General features: G+C 41.6%; 1 protein-coding gene across 1 annotated transcript; it reads left to right on the forward strand.

The window, feature by feature from the left end:
- The first annotated feature begins 3,787 nt into the window (after positions 1-3,787).
- Positions 3,788-19,058, forward strand: LOC108256942 (myosin-16). The gene is made up of 43 exons (XM_017454252.3): positions 3,788-3,895; positions 4,015-4,282; positions 4,408-4,551; positions 4,691-4,847; positions 4,949-4,976; positions 5,120-5,219; positions 5,334-5,426; positions 5,532-5,595; positions 5,678-5,776; positions 6,924-7,027; positions 7,124-7,262; positions 7,342-7,610; positions 7,700-7,870; positions 7,949-8,125; positions 8,205-8,390; positions 8,496-8,583; positions 8,731-8,848; positions 9,696-9,816; positions 9,893-10,029; positions 10,119-10,200; positions 10,278-10,451; positions 10,557-10,784; positions 10,914-11,018; positions 11,106-11,192; positions 11,279-11,424; positions 11,513-11,603; positions 11,753-11,809; positions 11,889-11,975; positions 13,646-13,891; positions 14,004-14,121; positions 14,230-14,357; positions 14,473-14,669; positions 14,750-14,882; positions 15,048-15,264; positions 15,500-15,636; positions 15,776-15,879; positions 15,969-16,161; positions 16,337-16,540; positions 16,812-16,937; positions 17,034-17,204; positions 18,088-18,288; positions 18,401-18,619; positions 18,736-19,058. The coding sequence occupies exons 2-42, from the start codon at positions 4,073-4,075 to the stop codon at positions 18,596-18,598; spliced, it is 5,835 nt and encodes a 1,944-aa protein (XP_017309741.2). The 5' UTR covers positions 3,788-3,895; positions 4,015-4,072; the 3' UTR covers positions 18,599-18,619; positions 18,736-19,058.
- The last annotated feature ends 1,164 nt before the right edge of the window (positions 19,059-20,222 follow it).

A 20,222-nucleotide genomic window follows, 5' to 3' on the forward strand; every position in this document is an offset into this window, starting at 1 on the left:
TTGGAATTTAGTATGCTGTGCTGTGCCAGGTATATCTGTAAGCCTTCGGAAAGTACTCTGCGTGGAAGATCTGGATAAAGATATTGTACCACACAAGGAAACAAAGCAAAATAGAAGCAAAGGCCGTGCAATCTTATTTATGAAGCTGTTTGGTTTGACTTACAGAATAAATTGAGCATAAATGGGGGGTTTTCTTTGTTAATTTATTTAAATCCATACATGTTAAACAGATCGCTTGTACTGCTTCAGATCAACCCATGAAGAATAACACTGAACAACAGACTGCAATACCGGCATTTCTGACCAACATAGACTCCCGATATGCTGTGTTTAATGAAGTGTTGAAGTCATAATTAGAGACTTGTAAAGCTGCATTTATTCACATCAGTGGTACTGCATTTATAGTGATTCTTGAAGATTGTATCATTTAAATGCTCCATTTGGCAAATACCCCATCATTGCAGTCAGTGCAGGATGGTCTTCTGCAAACCCAAAGTAGGCTTAATAGAAATGCACTCATTTGCCACCTTACAATCCACTTCATGGTTTGCTCGTGTTTGCTTTCAGAACACGGATTTTAAAGGAAACCTCGTTTCTCTTTCCCATTCCTCTTTTCTGAATCACACGTCGCACAACCGCAGCGTTTATCATGAATATTTTAAACAGAACTATGTAAACAGACTACAAATAGAGAAACTGAAATTGATTTTGCTTTGAAATGTTTGAACTGAAAATGCTGGCATGGCTCAGTTATGCCACCTTCTGGAAGTAAAAACTATAGTCTATGAATTAGGAACTATGTACTTGTGACGGCTGGTACAAACGGAATAAATTAGAGAATGTTACTTTATACACAATGGGGTCCAGGAATCTGAGAGCACTAGTGAAAATGCCTCTGCTTTGCATTCTTTTCTAATTTTATACAACTATTTTCATTACAAATGATATTACTGACAACACCCTGAGTGAAAAGTAGAATCTTCGAAATATTTCTATGAATTTCAGAGTTTCTGAGTATTTGGTTCGTCCCCTTTTCCGCTTTACGACAGTGTGCACTCAAGCTGGCACAGACTTGAGCGATTTGTGCAAAACCTGATGATCCATTTCAGATAAAATCCATCAGAGTGTCGTCTGAACACGCGCTTCAATAAAAGACATTAGGCATGAGGAAAAGCAGTTAACATGCTCTATATCACACGTTTGCTTACATTTAAATAAGTGTAAGTGTGGCACGGTGAGTATCATTAGCATCAGGGTCCCTAGTTCGATCCTGAGCTTGGGTTAGTGCTTGTGTGGAGTTTCATATGTTCTCCCCATATTTGCATAGGTTTCCTCCAGGTTCTCTGGTTTCCTCCCGCCTCCCAAAAACATGCATGTAGGTGGTTTGGCTAAGATAAAGTACATCTAGTATGTGGATCTGAGTGCATGGTGCATTGAAATACACTGGAATGATATTCCTAGTGTATTCCCACCTCACGCCAAGTGTTCCCGGGATAGGCTCCGGATCCACCATGACCCTCGCCACGATAAAGCGCTTACTGAAGATGAATGAATGAATGAATGAATGAATGAATGTAGAATCTCATATCCCACTGTGAGGTTATTTATATCCTTTCATTTCACAAAATCCATTCCGAGTATCACACGTTCTGAATTGTTAAGGATTGAGGGGTGTTTTGTTAAAGGGCGCAACAGTGGCTCTGACAGTAATCAGATTTAATCTCACAACATCTCGGTGTTTAGCACAAAATCTTAATCTGTTAACACCTGTGTGACAGACTTGTACATTGTCTGTTCGTCAGCTCCATTTCAGTTTCTATGAGGAAAGGTACTGAAATTACACCGACGAAAAGAATTTCACTGTATATGCGAGGAACACGAAATGAATCTCAAACGTATTAATTATTCAACGATTTCTTCTGCTATGGAACTACAAAATGAAAAGTCACCGTATAAGTTTACATGGAAAACTCCAGCCATAAAACGATTCCCTTTTGATAAGCTGTTAATGATATACACAGGCTTAAGCTCCATGAGTGGTCGTCTCTAATCGTTCGCCTTGTATATTCATCTCAGTCAGCACTCGGCAGCTGGCAGCTGGGCTTCGTCCCAGTGGAGATCAGACTCTACGCCTATGCTTATATTAAGAAGTCAAAGTATAACCTTATCACAATTTGCTGCCAATTGGGCATGCTCGTTTGATGTGTGTACTTGTTAAGAATATCTTTAGTGTAACCAGAGATCAGTGTGTGTGTTCACAGCTTTGTGTTTCCATGCTTAATGACACCACTTATGTCCACACATGCTTTTGCCTGAGTGTCTGGGATTAACCGAACATCCTGACATTACAAGCAAGATATCAAAGGCAAATATTTCTGTTTGACTTTACAAGACAGCTGCACGGTGTTGTAACTGGCGAACCGCGAGGAGATGATACAACCCCAATTCCAGAAAAGTTGGGACAGTATGGAAAATGCACAAAAACTTACAAAGAGTGATTTGAAAATTCACCCTGTCCTATATTGAAAGCACATTATTGACACATTATTTGATGTTTTACTTTGTGAATTGAATTTATTTTTGAAAATATACACTCATTTCAAATCTGATGACTGCAACATACTCCAAAAATGTTGGGACAGTCAACTGTTTAGCACTGTGTAACATCACCTTTTCTTTTAATGACACTTAAGCGTTTGGGCGCTGAGTGAAGACACCGGTTGTTTAAGATTACCACGAGAAATTTTCCATTTTCCATATCCATTATGCATTTCTTCAGCTGCGCAACTGTACGGGGTCTTCGTTGCCTTATTTTGCACTTCGTAATAAGTCACACATTCTCAATGGGAGACAGGTCAGGACTACAGGAAGGCCATGCTAGCACCCGCACTCTCTGCTTACGCAACCGTGCGCTCTTGTTCCGCTCTGGATGGCAGCATATGTTGCTCCAAAATGTGTAAATATCTTTCTGCATTAATGTTACCCTCACAGATGTGCAAGTTACTCATACCATTGGCACTGACACACCCGCATACCATGACAGACGCTGGCTTTTGGACCTGACACTGATAACAGCTTGGATCGTCCTTTTCCTCTTTGGCCCGGAGAACACGACGGCTGTTTTGTCCAAAAACTATCTGAAATGTCGACTCGTCGGACCGCAAAACACGATTCCGCTGTGCTACTGTCCATCTCAGATGAGACCGAGCCCAGAGAAGTCGGCGGTGCTTCTGGACAGTGTTGATGTATGGCTTCTGTTTTACATAGTAAAGCCTTAACTTGCATCTGTGGATGCAGCGGCACTGGCTATGTACCTAAATCTTTTAAACTAGCACTTCTCAAACCCCTGATTTTAAAACTTGACCTTGACCCCTGTCAGCTTTATCTCCAAGATCCTAGAAAAGGTTTTTGAACAGCAGTTATGCTCGTACCTACATAGGAATAACATTCATGAAATGTATCAGTCAAGATTTAGGCCTCATCATAGCACAGAGTCAGCGCTGGTTAAAGTAGTAAATGACGTACTACTATGTCAATTAATATAACGGAAAGGCAGCAAGAGTCACTACTGTGTTGAATTCCACTTCAGAAATTATTAAATGGATTAAATGCAATAATTTAGCTACAATTTAGTATTGTTATTTAATAATGCCCCATGTCTCGAATGGAAAAACATATTTAGTGTTGTTGTTTTTTTAATTACCCTAAAAGGTCAAGGCATGAGTTCCCTCAAGTCAAAGCAATCAACTGATTCCCCAGCCAGAACAGCTCTATTCAGCGGGTAATGGCTTTCTTAATAGCTATGACCAAATCAGGATATCCACAACTCATATATAACAGCTTCTCCAGAACAGCCCGTCACATCAGCAAGTGCTCCTCATTGTACCGTGCTCTGGTAAGTAAACATTCACCACCTGTATTTTAAAGCCGTTCGCTTACCCTTTCCCAAACTTGTTACCTACTATATACAAATGTATCACAAATGATCTTCATTTTGTATCTCCTCTGAGGCAGCTGTGTGAGTGGTATCTCGTCTGACCGGCTGGTGTGGGTGTAGAGGAACTGAGCCACGATGCCAGGTGCCTACAAAGGTGAGTGTGGGGACGATGTGGACCCCATGCCGTTCCTGGCTCCCTTGGAAAAAGAAAAGATGGAGGTCATGAACAAGTCCTATGACATTAAGAAGTCGTGCTGGTTGAGGGACGATAAGGAAGGCTTCATCGCGGGAGAGATTCAGGCCGAAGACGATGGCAAAGTCACCGTGAAGACGGCCAAAAACACAGTATGCCACCTGCGCATTCATTAAGGGTCTCTGCTGAACTCGATCAAATCACCCTGGATTTTGGTACTAATATGCATTTTAAATGGAATGTTTTATGTCTAGCTGAAGTCTTTATTTGTCTTTAGACACTCACTTTAAGGAAGGATGATATACAACAAATGAACCCACCAAAGTTTTATCAGGCTAGCGATATGGCTAATCTGACCTTCCTGAATGAAGCCAGTGTGTTAGACAACCTTCGTTCACGCTACAGCCATATGAGAATCTACGTAAGTCCACATATCTCATTAAAACTTGTCACATATGCAAAATCAAACTGTTGAACTGTTTAAAATACTACTACTACTACTACTACTACTACTACTACTAATAATAATAATAATAATAAAATGACGTTGCATTCTGCAGACCTACTCTGGCCTCTTCTGTGTAACTGTGAACCCGTACAAATGGCTTCCAATTTACGGGGCAAAAGTTGCTCAGATGTATAAGGGGAAGAAACGCAATGAAGTTCCTCCTCACCTTTTCTCCATATCTGACAATGCATACCATGACATGATGATGGGTAAGTGTGGAAAAAACTCTTTGTTTCACTTTTTATTTGTGTTTTTATAGAAATATGCAGTAAATCCATTTATTTATTTTTTTTGGTGTCTCTGATTTTAGAGCAAGAAAACCAGTCGTTGCTTATCACGTAAGTCTTTTTTAAAATTACAGAGACCTTTCACAGATATGCCTACTTTTATGAGGTGGTCTTTTCATATGCACATAGAGAGTGAAAAAAAACCTTTACCCCTCTAATTCCTTTAAAAAAAAACAACAACTTACTGCTCACAGCGGAGAATCTGGAGCTGGCAAGACTGAGAACACCAAAAAGGTCATCCAGTACTTCGCCAGTGTGGGTGCCACTGGAGGGAAGCCGGCTCCAGAGTCCAAGGCAAGCGAATGTGATTGATGTTCTCTTGTGTAACACAATACTCCTTGCTCACACTCAGCACATGTGAATAATGACAGAGCTATATATATTGATGGTGAAAACGTCCTCTCACAGGGCTCCCTGGAGGATCAAATCATCCAGGCGAACCCGGTCTTGGAGGCTTTTGGCAATGCCAAAACCATTAGGAACAACAACTCCTCCCGTTTTGTGAGGAATTTTCTTTACGTTCCAGTTCCAAAATATACAGCATGAATTATAAACTTCAGGGAAATCGCATTTCATTCTGAATAGCTCTTATAATATTTCTTTCAGGGGAAATTTATCCGTATTCACTTTGGACCAACAGCTAAGCTGGCTGGTGCAGACATCGAGAGCTGTAAGTGTCTAAAATGAACTCAACACATCATACAATTTCAGCTAAAATCATTTCTAACAAGGCGAGATGGTTTTGCTCGTAGATCTTCTGGAGAAATCCCGTGTCATCTCGCAGCAAGCAGCGGAACGCAGCTATCACATCTTTTACCAGCTTCTGTCAGGGAGGAAACCAGAACTGCTGGGTGTGTTATTTATTTATTTATCTATCTATCTATCTATCTATCTATCTATCTATCTATCTATTTGAAACATGCACATTAACTTAATCATATACTATACAGTCATCTGTAAGTAATTACATAGTGCATCACTTCTGTTGATTTGTGCTCAAGCACACTGTATTGACATGCAAGCAATCGGTTTTAAAACTGTAAAACTATTTACACATACACTATATTGCCAAAAGTATGTGGACACCTGACCATCACACCCATGTGCCCACTCCAAAACCATGTGCTAGTCCCACCTTTCCTGATATAATAAGCTCCACTCTTCTGGGAAGGCTTTTCCACTAGATTTTGGAGCATAGTTGTGGGGATTTGTGTTCATTCAGCTACAAGAGCCTTACTGAGATCAGGTCCTGATGATAGGTGAGGAGGTCTGGGGTGCAGTCGGTGTTCCAGTTCATCCCAAAGGTGTTCAGTGGGGTTGAGGTCAGGGTTCTGTGCAAGATACTGGAGTTCTTCCAGTCCAACCTTCTCAAAACATGTCTTCATGGAGCTCGCTTTGTGCACAGGGGCATCGTCATGCTGGAACAGCTTTGGGCCTCTTAGTTCCGTGAAGGGAAATTGTAATTCTACAGCATACAAAGACAACTTTGTGGCAACAGTTTGGGGAGGAACCACATATGGGTACGATGGCCATGTGTTCACATACCTTTGGCCATATAGTGTATATGAGGTGGCACAGTGACACAGTAGTTATTATTACCACCTCACAGCTACAAGGTCCCAGATTCAATCCTGACCCCAAATTGACCTCCCAAAACCATGCCGGTATGTGGATTAACTACCCATCCAGGGTGCATTCCTGCTTCATGCCCATTGTTCCCAGGATAGGCTCCGGTCCCACTGTGACTCTTACCGGAATAAAATGGTTACTGAAGATTAACATTGAAATCAAGGTCCTTTTTATAACACATGTTGAGGAACAATAGGTAACTGCCTGCTCGGTTGTTTCTGGGGCAGATGTGTGTTGTGGTATCATTAGTTTATTAAAGATAGCTAGTTTCATTTCTCGCCCATTGTTCTGAGGTATAGAAAACAGCAAAAATGTGTAACGGTCGAACTACTTTTTGACTTACAACAAAATTCCTTTGTTGCTTTTCAGGGGATCTCCTTTTGGCACCTGATCCAAAGCAATATGTTTGGATCTGCCAGGGAGTCACGGTTGTGGATAACATGGACGATGGTGAAGAACTGATGCTGACTGATGTAAGCCCAAATGAACCACTAACAGCCTTTGACCATTTTCAGTATTCGATTAAATACGCTAGGTTTTTGATTCCTGCTTTTTTTTTGTTTTTATAGACAGCCTTTGATGTTCTTGGCTTTACCGCTGAGGAGAAAATGAGCATCTACAAACTAACCGCAGGCATAATGCACTTCGGTAACATGAAATTCAAGCAAAAACCAAGAGAGGAACAGGCTGATGTTGACACCACTGAGGGTAAGCATGCGTCATTGAGTTAAAGTAAAGCTGATAAAGTGCTAGCTGTAAAGTAATCATGATAATGATCTCTATTTAGTGGCTGACAAAGTTGCCCACCTCATGGGAATCAACTCTGGAGACCTGCAGAAAGGAATAACCAGGCCTCGTGTTAAAGTTGGGAATGAGTTTGTGACCAAAGGTCAGAACCAGGACCAGTGTGTCTACTCCATTGGAGCTCTGGCTAAAGCCGTCTACGACAGAATGTTCAAGTGGATGGTGCACAGGGTTAATAAAACGCTGGACACTAAGATGCAGCGCCAGTTTTTCATCGGCGTTCTAGATATTGCTGGCTTTGAGATCTTTGAGGTAACTATTCTGTAGCTATTTGATGAAACATACATTATATCTAAATAGAGGCCTCCACTGCTCATTTTTGGATTCCCCCCCACACACAGTTAAACAGCTTTGAGCAGCTGTGCATCAACTTCACAAACGAAAAGCTGCAGCAGTTTTTCAACCACCACATGTTCGTCCTGGAACAGGAGGAATACAAGAAAGAGGGGATAGACTGGGTCTTTATAGATTTTGGGCTTGACCTGCAGGCCTGTATTGATTTGCTGGAAAAGGTTACCAAGCATTTTATCCCTTATCATTTAGTTTACCAGGTTCCACCACTTTCTTGCTAATTTTCTTCTGTATTTCAGCCCATGGGTATTTTTTCCATCCTCGAGGAGCAATGCGTCTTCCCCAAGGCCACAGATGCCACTTTCAAGGCTTCCTTGTATGACAATCATCTGGGCAAGTCTTCTAACTTCCTGAAACCAAAAAGTGCTAAGAAAGGTCCAGAAGTGCACTTCGAGCTGATTCATTACGCTGGCACTGTGAGTCTACTTTTTCGATATTCCTCTTCACAGAGTTAGCTTTAGGTTCTATTCACCGTGCCTTGTATCCATTTTCTAGGTGGGATACAATATTTCAGGCTGGTTGGAAAAAAATAAGGACCCACTGAATGAGACGGTGGTTGGTCTGTACCAGAAGTCCTCCATGTCCCTACTAGCTCAACTCTTTAAAGAAGAGGAAGCTGCTGCAGGAGCCAAAAAGCAGAAAAAGGGTTCTTCCTTCCTGACTGTATCTGCTTTCTACAGGGTACCAGAAGTTATCCTGTTTAAAATGACAATTTGTTCTTTCGTAATTAAAATAAGTATTTCATGTTCTGTCCTTTACCGTGCTCGGTTCCATCGCCCACAACAGGAGCAGCTGAGCAAACTGATGAGTACCCTGCGAAGCACGGCACCCCATTTTGTCCGCTGCATCGTACCCAATGAATTCAAACAATCTGGTAAATCTAAAACATTTCAGAATTATTAAGGGCTTTGGTTTGGTGTGATAACTTCTTTTCAAATGAGGACATGTAATATACACCATGTAATATTTAGAATTATTATGTGGTTTTAGCGTGCTTATGTAAGTCATTGTGTTTGACCAGGTGTTTGCGATGCGAAGTTAGTCCTGCACCAGCTGGCTTGTAACGGTGTACTGGAGGGAATCCGCATCTGCAGAAAAGGCTTTCCCAATAGACTGCAGTACCCTGAATTTAAGCAGAGGTATTCCTCTGTCATACGCTCAAATGACTGAATAATTCGACGTTTAAGTCATCAATATACTATACACCTACACTACGTGGCTAAAAGTTTGTGGACACCTAAATATAACAATCACATGTGCTTGTTGAACATCCCATTCCAGATTTATTCCCCCATGTGCTGTTATAATAAGCTCCACTCTTCTGGGAAGGCTTTCCACTAGATTTTGGATTGTGATCATTCAGCTACGAGAGCATTAGTGAGGTCCGGCAGTGATGTTAGGTGAGGAGGTCTGGGGTACAGTAGGTGTTCCAGTTCATCCCAGACGGGTTGAGGTCAAGGCTTTGTGCAGGACCCTCGAGGAAGAACCACATATAAATGTGATGGTCAGGTGTACACAAACTTTTGGCTATATAGTGTATATTTTCAGTATTTACACTATATAGTGTATATTTTATATTTTAACAGTTCAATCCTGAGCTTGTGTGGCTTCTGTGTGTGGAGTTTCTCATGTTCTCCCCATGTCCATTTGGGTTTACTCAGGGTTCTCCAGTTTCTTCCTACATACCAGAAACATGTCATTAGGTGGATTGGTTACACTCGATTGTCCCTAAATGTGAATGAGTGGGTCAATGTGTGTGTGTGCATGGTGCGCTGTAATGGTCTGGTGTCACGTTCAGGATGTGTTCCTGCCTCACTCTGGGACAGACTCTGGATCCATCTCAACAACTTTGAAATAACTATCATCGTTTTTTTTTGTTTTTTTTTTTTTATCTATTTTTCTGTCCAGTCTGCCCTGAATTTCAGGTTCAGTTTTGGTCAAGAATTGACATTTCTGTGCATTATTAATTGTCAACCTTTTCCACAGGTATTACATCTTGAACCCCAACGTCATCCCAAAGGGATTTGTAGACAACAAAAAGGCCTCTGAGTTGATTTTAGGTTCGATTGGGTTGGATAACATGGAGTACAAGATAGGACACACTAAGGTATGATCTTAGGACCACAGTGCGCCAGATGTATAAATATCTCACTGCAGAATGTAATAAAGGTTTTATATTGCAGGTGTTCTTTCGTGCTGGAGTCCTGGCTAAGCTTGAGGACATGCGAGATGAGCGTCTGGCTAAGATCATGACCATGCTGCAGGCCCGTCTGTGGGGCATGCTAATGAGAATTGAGTTTAAGAAGATGCTTGAGAGAAGGTCCGTCGGAAGGAAACCTTCCTCTTCCTCTCTTGTGCCTTTTATGAAACTTAAATACAGCACAACACACTTGTCTTTTGGTTTTTCAGAATTGCGCTCATTGCCATCCAGAGAAACGTGAGGAAATTCCTTCAGCTCAGATTCTGGGGCTGGTGGAAACTCTATACAAAGGTAGAGTGTGAACTATGAAGAGGAACAGTTTATTTATTTTGACGTCCCATTTACCAACAATTAGCTTTTGTTTTTAGGTTAAGCCTTTGCTCCACGTAGCTCGCCAGGAGGAGGAATTAAAAGCCAAGGAGGAAGAGTTGCGACTGGCTCTTGAAAAGACAGCAGAAATGGTCGAGAAGATCAAAGAGATGGATGAAAAACTAGTCACGCTTTCCAAAGAAAAGAGTGACTTGGCCTTAGCCCTAGCGGCTGTAAGTTCGGGGGTGGGGGTGGGGAATCAAAAACGTTAATGAATAGATGCAGAATAGATGTTTTTTTGAGATTTATTGGTATAGATATATTGTTGTTATCCATAGGAACAAGACACCATAGCAGATGCAGAGGAGCGCTGTAACCAGCTGATGAAACAGAAGATGAACATGGAGGAACAGATACAGGATTTCAAAGAAAGGTTGGAGGAGGAGGAGAGTGCCGCTACAGCATTGAGTACTCACAAGCGGAAGCTGGAGGCGGAGCTGATGGACCTGAAGAGGGATCTGGAAGACTTGGAATCGACTCTGGCGAAGTCCGAGAAAGAAAAACAGGTGAAACCCAAGGCCGCATTGCAAAACCGGCAATTCACAGTATTTGACAAACAGATATAATACACTGACTCAGAAAGGTAAAGGCAAAACAAAGAAATACATTAATGAACATCAGTTCTGACATTCCAGGGCCTGGACATCAAAGTGCGCAGTCTGACAGCAGATCTAAATCAAAGAGATGACACAATTACTCGGTTTCAGAAAGAAAGAAAGGCCATGGAGGAACTGCAACAGGTTAGACTCAGCCACACTGCACATAGTTGAGCAGTTTTCTACAACAGTTGTCATATTTACATGTCCAGATGCACATTCCGTCCTCAGAAAACTCTGGATGACCTTCAAGCAGAGGAAGATAAAGTAAATCACCTCACCAAAACCAACAGCAAGCTCACCACTCAAGTGCACGAGGTGAGCTTCAGGGCTCAGCACTGAGACACTGCGGCGTAAATAACCGTCTCACGCTTTGTGTAACAATGGCGATCTTATTTCTTTAGCTGGAAGATAACTGGGAACAAGAGAAGAAAATACGCGGAGAGGTGGAAAAAGCCAGACGCAAAGCAGAGGCTGACTTAAAGATGACCATCGACAATCTCAACGAGATGGAAAGAGCTAAAATTGATGTGGAGGAAGTTGTTAAAAAGTGTGTGCAGCTTTAAAATACAAAGAGTGTCACTTACAAGGAGTGTATTATAAATAATGTATTATTATTATTATTATTATCATTTCAGGAGGGATTTGGAAATTAATCATGTTAATGCCAAACTAGAGGATGAGCAATCTCTCAGCTCCACTCTGCACAGGAAGCTCAAAGAGCACCAGGTTGCGCTCTTTTTTTTTTTTTTTTTTTTTTTTTTTTTTTTTAAAATACCTTAATTTCTGTCATTTTCACTGTCTGTTATGCCATGAAAAAAATAATAAGTGACTGCTATTCCCTTGAAATTCCACTAATGTATTTTCCGGTCATCCAGGCCCGCATCGAGGAGCTTGAGGAAGAACTGGAGGCGGAGAGGGCAATCAGAGCTAAGGTATTTCACTTTACTCATCCCACTTCAGCGCATTTCCATGAAGTGTGTTTTCTAGGTTAACTGGGCCTTCTGTCCTAAGGTTGAGAAGCAGCGAGCAGATTTGGCCCGGGATCTTGAGGATCTTGGAGACCGATTAGAAGAAGCAGGGGGTGCTACTGTTGCACAGGTTTGCTTCATTCAAATTGCAGCTACACATTACAACTTCCTTCACATTTACATACGTACTGCAGTATACGTGTGGGGGTCTGGGAAAAGCCGTCGGGTGCTGCTCTGGATCATTAAATGCAATTTGGAAGATATTTCAGTTCAGGAAAGACTGTAGTTTACAGAACTAATATATATATATTTATATATATATATATAGCACATATAGGAAAATTTTATATGCATTTAATTACACAAAGTAGAGCTGCCTTTGTTGCCAAATTCTATGTAAACAAGGTCATATTTGAATTTGTAGTCCATACGGTACATCATTAGACATTATTAATGATATCACTGACATACATGTGAATGTGGAATACCTTTAGCTATATAATTACTTAAAAGGATGATCTGAATGATAAAAACACAACCAAAATAACGACTCGCAGTAGCTGATATTTGCTACACTGTAAAAATGGCTGTAAGTATTTACTTTACAACAAAATACTATTTTAATATTTTACAGCCCACAGTCCTGCTGAAAAACAACAATAGAAACCATCACAGAAATTCTAATGGTTTCCGCTACAAATGCCATTACATGCCATCAGCTGTTAACCATTAAAACCATTACCAAATGGTTTCCATTACGTAGTAAGACCTATTAAGGGTGTACGTCCTAGTCATCCACTAGTATCCACTAGTCATAACATGCCACCATTTGAACTAATTACCATTGTAGGGACCGTTACACAGGTACCATTACAGTTTCCATTAAAACCAATGCAATTCCCATTAACCATTCAAATAATTATAAATTCTATGAGGGTGTCTTGTTTTTTTCGGCAGGGAGGACTGTACTGTGAACAATTACTCAATTAGAGCAGTGCATTGGTTTTCAGTAAAATACCCGAAAATGCAGTGCATTGTGGGATAACTAACATTTCCGGCAGTTACAGAGTTCAGATCTGATCAGAAGGTCGAGTGTACTCGGGCAAGACCCTTACCCCTGGACAGAACTTTACTGTCGTTAAGTTTTACAGTTATTTACCGTAAATTTCAAATTGTCGATAAATTTTACAGTAAATGTTTTACAGTGTACATATTCATGCTAATTAAGTATTATTTGTTTAAAAAGTAAATAATTTTACAGAGAATAATTTACATTTGAAGTCTTTTTACTGTGATCTTTTTATGTTTCTTTAATGCTGCAACTGTAATGCAAAATATGGCATATCTGCCCTTCGGAACCGTAAATACTTTAATAAGAGCGTAAGAAGAACTTCTAGAATATTTTTAAACATTGAATAATTTTCTATAAAACAAGCAGTCACCGACTGCAAAACGACACATTTTATTATTTGCAAGTGCAAATCTTATTTTTATAATAATAAATAGTCCAATCTAGCGATTTAGACGTTAAAAGCGTTCCTCTTTTCAAGCATACTGCCAAAAACAAATACCTTTACTTTATTGTAAAAACCAAAAACAATTAAAAAAAAAAAGCAAAACGAGTTCTTTTTATGATATATTTTTCGTATATTCAGTTGTGGGCTACACTGGCAATTCTCAGCCTCGGGTGGATTTACATATTAAACATAAATGTTACAAAATAATGAATTAATATATGTGTGATAATACGTATAAACGTACACAAATCCAGTGAACATGTATGTGCATGTACGTGGACAGATTGAGCAGAATAAGAAGCGTGAAGCTGAGCTCCTGAAGCTCCGGAGAGAGTTAGAGGAAGCGGCTCTCCAGGCCGAAGCCACTGCCTCAGCCCTGAGGAAGAAGCACTCGGACGCCATGGCCGAGCTAGCTGAGCAAATAGAGAATCTACAGCGAGTCCGTATCAAGCTTGAGAAGGACAAGCAGGTCATGAAGGCGGAGATCGATGACCTAAATAGCACTGTGGAGTCAGTCCAGAAAGCCAAGGTGAGAGATAATTAACAATTGCCTCAACAAACTGCCTCACATGGTTATTGCGATATTGTCGAATGCACTGTAATTTGATTCGAGAGCTTGAATAAGTCTTACGAACACGCAGCTGAACGCAGAGGTCCATGTCCGTAAGTTAGAGGACAGCATGGCGGAGGCTAATTCCAGACTGGTAGAGATGGAGAAGTCCCATACGGAGCTGAACACCGCCAAAATCCGACTGTCAGGTAGAGACCGCCTGTTCTCGCTGGGAGAGGGGCTGAGATTAACAGCATGATTCACGCTATGAATTAAACATATACAAAAATATGACGTCGCCGATGTTCTTCCCACAGCTGAGAACAGTGACCTGAGCCGTGAGCTGGGAGAGGCACAAAGTAAGCTGAACCAGATCACACGGATCAAGGCTTCACTGACCACCCAAAATGACGAGCTGAAGAGACAGCTGGACGAAGAGTCAAAGGTGAAAACTGTCGCATTAAACTGATTAAACTGTCACTCGGGATCGATTAGTTCGATGACATCCAGGTCATGGAGTAGTGTGAGGAGAAAATTAACCTCGCCTCATCGTCCGTCAGGCCCGGAGTGCAGCTTTCATCGGACTGGCTAACGCACGCCATGATCTGGACCTCATGAAGGAGCAGGTGGAGGAGGAGCAAGAGGTTAAGTCGGAAATGCAGCGCCTCGTCTCCAAGCTCAACTCCGAGGTGACCACATGGAGGACCAAGTATGAGACGGACGCCATCCATAAAACTGAGGAGCTGGAGGAGACCAAGTGAGCAATCTAATGAATGATGTGTCAGATACAGGTGTGAGTTGGGAAAACAGTTTTAGAAAGGACGTCTTTGTCTACAGACGCAAGCTGACTGCTCGGCTTCAGGAGGCCGAGGAAGCTGCAGAGGCAGCGCAGGCTCGTGCGGCAAGCCTGGAGAAGGTCAAGCAAAGGCTTCAGGGAGAAGTGGAGGACCTGACTATCGACCTAGAGAAGGTTTTCACTCACTCGTTAGACATGGCATTAGACTGGTTCCATTAGACTGATTTTAGGAAATCTTTTATTCCCATGACAATGTGTACATTTGAATAACACTACCATCGTGTCATATTGCGTTTGGGATGTTAACCCGATAGAAGGGACGTTTTCTCTTCACTGTAGTCCAATGCTGCTGCAGCTGCACTTGATAAGAAGCAGCGCACCTTTGACAAGATGATTGCGGAGTGGAGCCAGAAGTGTGAAGAGCTGCAGCTCGAGCTGGAGAATTCCCAAAAGGAATGCCGCTCCTACATGACAGAGGTCTACAAGCTCAAGACGGCCTATGAGGAATCACTGGACCACCTGGAAACTGTCAAGAAAGACAACAAGACCCTCTCCGGTAAGGCCATATGCTAAAAAGATATGATCACGTGTTAGCTAATTTGACCGTTCTTAAAGTATATCCTTCCTTCAAAGATTTTATGTTCTGCTCAAATCTGCAATGAATGGATGATAGTACTGTATGTAAATAAGTGGTCAGGTAACGTTATAAAAATAATACTTCTAATATTGCATGCATTTCTTTAGCATTGCTATCCATGCCCTCAACATGATATTTTGATTTGACCTCTAAGATGAGATCCGAGATCTCGTGGAGCAGCTGGGTGAAGGTGGGAAGAGTGTCCATGAGCTGCAGAAAGCTAAGAAGAAGTTGGAGGTTGAGAAGGATGAGCTGCATCTGGCCCTAGAGGAGGCAGAAGCCTCTCTGGAGGTATAACAAAGGATTTGTTCAACAGTTAAACCACAACTAAATGTATTATGTACCTATGATGTCTTATCCAAGATGACTCTTAGGAAAGTCTGTCATGTGTCAAGGCAAGCATTATTTCCTGTCTTTTGATTTGATTAAGGTTGAGGAAGGTAAGGTGGTCCGAGTCCAGCTGGAGTTGGCTCAGGTCAAAGCAGACATCGATCGAAGAATTCACGAGAAAGAAGAGGAGTTTGAAATCACAAGGTTACACTCGACTTATTCTAACTGCTCTGAAAGAGAGAAGAATTTTTGAAAAATCTCGCTTAGGTACGAACCGGCACTGTTGTCTTTAGGAAAAACCACCAGCGTGCTGTGGAGTCGCTGCAGGCTAGCCTGGAGGCAGAGGCTAAAGGTCGTGCCGAGGCTTTGAGAATGAAAAAGAAAATGGAGTCTGACCTGAATGAGATGGAGATCCAGTTAGACCATGCCAACAAGAACAACAGCGAACTAGTCAAAACGCTTAAAAGACTGCAACAGCAGATCAAAGTAAGGCACACACAACCTCGGGGTGAAGTCTGATTCAACTCATGATGGCTGTACTACATAGAACTAGTTTGATTATATCAAACATACAATCAAGAATGAGTGATACTCAACCAACTGCATGTAATAGCATTCTGGGATTGATCGGAGGTTCCCACTCGGTCTGTCCACATGTTAGGATATGCAGGTGCAGATGGATGAGGATGCACGGGTGCACGAGGAGCTGAGGGAGCAGTACAACCTGCAAGAGCGCCGACTCTGCTTAATGCAGACGGAGATAGAGGAAGTACGCAGTGGCCTGGAGGCTTCTGAGCGCTCCAGAAAACTCCTCGAGCAGGAGCTGGTGGATGTCACAGAGCGCCACAATGAGCTCAGTGTGCAGGTATAGAACACACCTCAAAGATGGTTCAACTGATGTAAACGTTACTATGGGCAAATGAATACAATTTTTTTGATCAAATCTGAAAGATTAAGGTTTAGGATAAAAGTATATTGCTTTTTATGCGATAACAACACACAGAGTAGTGCTGCTGCTAATGTTTGTTCTGTCTGTGTTAGTATAAACTTATAGATAAACAAATGCATTCAAACACTAAGCGATTAATAATTACGCTGAGTTTCAGATCTTTTTTTTTTTTTCTCCTATTTTACAGAACCAGGCTTTAAATATCATGAAGCGTAAAATGGAAGCAGACCTGACTCGCCTCTCCAGCGAGAATGAAGAGCTGATCAGCGAGTTCCGTGCTGCTGATGAAAGAGCCAAGAAAGCAGTCACAGATGTTAGTCTGGCCCTTACTTTCCAAAAGATATTCTGCACTAATTCAATTACCAATGATTAAAGACATTTATCTTGGGTTTTTCCATCTCTCTCCCAGGCAACTCGCATGGCCGAGGAACTGCGTCAGGAGCAGAACCATTGTATGCATCTGGAGAAGATAAAGAAGAACAATGAGCTGACGATCAAAGAGCTGCAGCTCAAAGTGGAAGAGGCAGAAGAGCTTGCACTGAAAGCTGGCAAACGTACCATCCAAAAGCTGGAAGCCAAGGTGAGTCTCAAATATCTCTCGAAATATACACTATATGGGCAGAAGTTTGTGGATCATTACACTCATACGGTTCTTCCCTAAACTGCCACAAAGTTGGAAGCACACAATTGTACAGAATGTCTTTGTGTGCTGTAGCGTTACGGCTCTGTGTGTGTGGAGTTTGCGTGTTCTCCCCATGCCGCGGGGGTTTCCTCCGGGTTCTCCAGTTTCCTCCCCCAGTCCAAAGACATGCATGGTAGGCTGACTGGCGTGTCTAAAGTGTCCGTAGTGTATGAATGGGTGTGTGAGTGTGTATGTGATTGTGCCCTGCGATGGACTGGCACCCTGTCCAGGGTGTACCCCGCCTTGTGTCCAATGCTCCCTGGGATAGGCTCCAGGTTTCCCCGTGACCCTGAAAAGGATTAAGCAGTTGAAGATGGATGGATGGATGGAACTCAAACTTGTTCCAGCATGACAATGTCCCTGTACACAAATTGAGCTCCATGAAGACATGGATTGAGAAGGTTATAGTAGAAGAACTCGAGTGTCCTGCACAGAGCCCTGACCTCAACCCCACTGAACACTTTTGGGATGAACTGGAACACCGACTGCACCCCAGACCTCCTCACCTAACATCAGTGCCTGATCTCACTAACGTTCTTGTAGATGAATGAACACAAATCCCCACAGACACACTCCAAAATCTAGTGGAAAGCCTTCCCAGAAGAGTGGAGCGCATTATAACAGCAAATGGGGGAATAAATCTGGAATGGGATGTTCAATAAGTACATATGGGTGTGATGGCCAAACTTCAAAAACTTTTGGCCATATAAAGTATATTCATTTCATATATGGGTCATGCAATGGAGAAAAATCTCTATTCATTTCTATTTACCGCATGTAGGCCAAGGAGCTGGACAGTGAGCTGGACGCAGAGCAGAAGCGGCATGTCGAGACGGTCAAAGCACTGCGTAAGAACGAGCGGCGCCTTAAAGAGCTGATCTTCCAGTCAGAAGAAGATCAGAAAACTAACCAGCGCATGCAGGAGCTTGTCGAGAAACTACAGAACAAACTGAAGTCTTACAAGAGGCAGATAGAGGAGGCTGTGAGTGCCTTAGTGCATTTCATCTCTCAGCTTTAATGCACATGTTTTGCATCCATTTATAATGAGAAACAACCTACATTTCTTCCTGCCCTCTTATCTTGCGTGGCTACAGGAGGAGCAGGCGAATACAAGCCTGTCCAAGTACAGGAAGACGGTGCATGAGCTTGACGATGCTGAGGAAAGAGCTGGCATGGCAGAGATGGCGCTGAACAAGCTCCGCACCAGGAACCGCGCCGCAGTGAGCAAGGGCTTTGCGAATGTCGAGATCGTACAGGTCACTAAAACATCTAAGAGTTCCTCAGAGGAGTAAGAGTCTTAACCCATGCAGGGGGTTAGTGTCACCTTTGCGTCCCTTTTTTTATTGCATGTTGTGAAACTAATATAATACTTTGATTCTAATGGTAACATTTCACGAATTTAAAACGAACATGCTTTCTTCTTTCCTAGAGTAACGAATAAACCAGCACTCGTTCTCCACTTGAAGGACACATGGGACTGAAGAGAAAAGCAGACATCTTCAAAAATGAACTGAAAAAGTCTTAAATGGTCTAAGTGTAGTTGTAATTGTTTGTCTAATGTGTTTCGTGTGTGCGATAAAAAGTGTGCGTTTGAACGAGTTTAATCTAGTCTGCAAAAGCTCTTTAGAAATGCCCTTCAGTAATGGGGAACGATTGGGGGAAGCTGCACTCTCATATCAACGATGGAGAGTGCACCTGTGTCCGTCACTTTCCTGTCATGAGCTCATCTTAATAAAATCGAAGCAAATCTTACCGTGTCTGCTATGCAATTATTTAATAATGCATGGTGTCCAAAAAGTCTCCATACATAGGGGACTGTGTTTACCAGCACCACGTCGGTTATGTCTTCGTCAGTGGATGTTTGTGGACGTCCACTTCTTTTCGGTCGGTCCACAACACGTAAAGGCTGTCTGAAATAAATATATATAATATATACTAAGTATGAAAAAGGTTGTTAATTTCCCCTAACTATGGAGACTTTTGGGACACCCTGCAGATGTCTTGGTCCATACACAGCTTATGCACCTGTGACTGAATTCTCTTCATGTAATTATAAGACTGTAATGAGTTATTGTCAAAACTACTAAAACATTGTTCTACAAGCAACTGATGAACAATTTTCAGACTTATTAAGTGATAAACAATGGGGAGATATCTTGAATCTCCTGATTTTTTGTGGGCATGGAAAAATTCTGGCAGTGTTGCTAAGGAGTAAACGTAGATTTGGCAGAAACTTCAATTTGTCATGTTTGCAAATTTGAATATGAACATTTAGGCCTAAGTAACAAATATTCAGGATGCAAATTTCGGGTAAAAAAAAATAATAAATAAGGGAACATCTAACGAGCAAATGAGCTCTTTATCTATTCAAACTAAAGTCCTGCCAGTCACAACAGACAAGATTTATAAGCATGTGCCTAAGTGTGCGCTCACATGTCACTTCTGTGACAATATGATCGTAAATGCACCGGTGTCATTCCATTTTTCACCATTTGCAAATGTTTAATTACAAATAGTACAAGAGACAAAGGTTCAACATTCATTGAAATTAAATTTCACAGTCCATCAAACCTTCAATATACAAAGAGGCTACACATATTAATATTTGGGGAACATAGCCTGATCACTTTAAAAAAAAAAAAAAAAAAAAAAAAAAAAAAAAAAAAAGATTAGTAATTATTTTCTTTTATTTATAGGTTTGTGAGAGAAAAATATTTGTACATAAAATTACTCAATCTCATCATGTTTGTTTAAATGTCTAAATAGGGCATTTTCAGAAGAGGTTACTTTAAAGACATGTTACAGACAGTTTCAGTTCACTAGCAGCTTCTAGCTGGTGTCATCTTTACAGCTACATTTGCTCACCTATGTTTTGTACACCGGATGTGGTTTAAATAGTAATTTGCTGTCTGAGAT

The sequence above is a fragment of the Ictalurus punctatus genome, chromosome 24 (genome assembly GCF_001660625.3).
Source record: "Ictalurus punctatus breed USDA103 chromosome 24, Coco_2.0, whole genome shotgun sequence".
Lineage (NCBI taxonomy): Eukaryota > Metazoa > Chordata > Actinopteri > Siluriformes > Ictaluridae > Ictalurus > Ictalurus punctatus.

Bases quoted from the DNA above. Each gene is read 5' to 3' on its own strand.
- LOC108256942 (XM_017454252.3), top strand. From the start codon at position 4,073: ATGCCAGGTGCCTACAAAGGTGAGTGTGGGGACGATGTGGACCCCATG. The intron at 10,785-10,913 runs GTGAAACCCAAG...CTGACATTCCAG, and splicing joins AGTCCGAGAAAGAAAAACAG to GGCCTGGACATCAAAGTGCG. The intron at 14,670-14,749 runs GTGAGCAATCTA...CTTTGTCTACAG, and splicing joins GAGGAGCTGGAGGAGACCAA to ACGCAAGCTGACTGCTCGGC.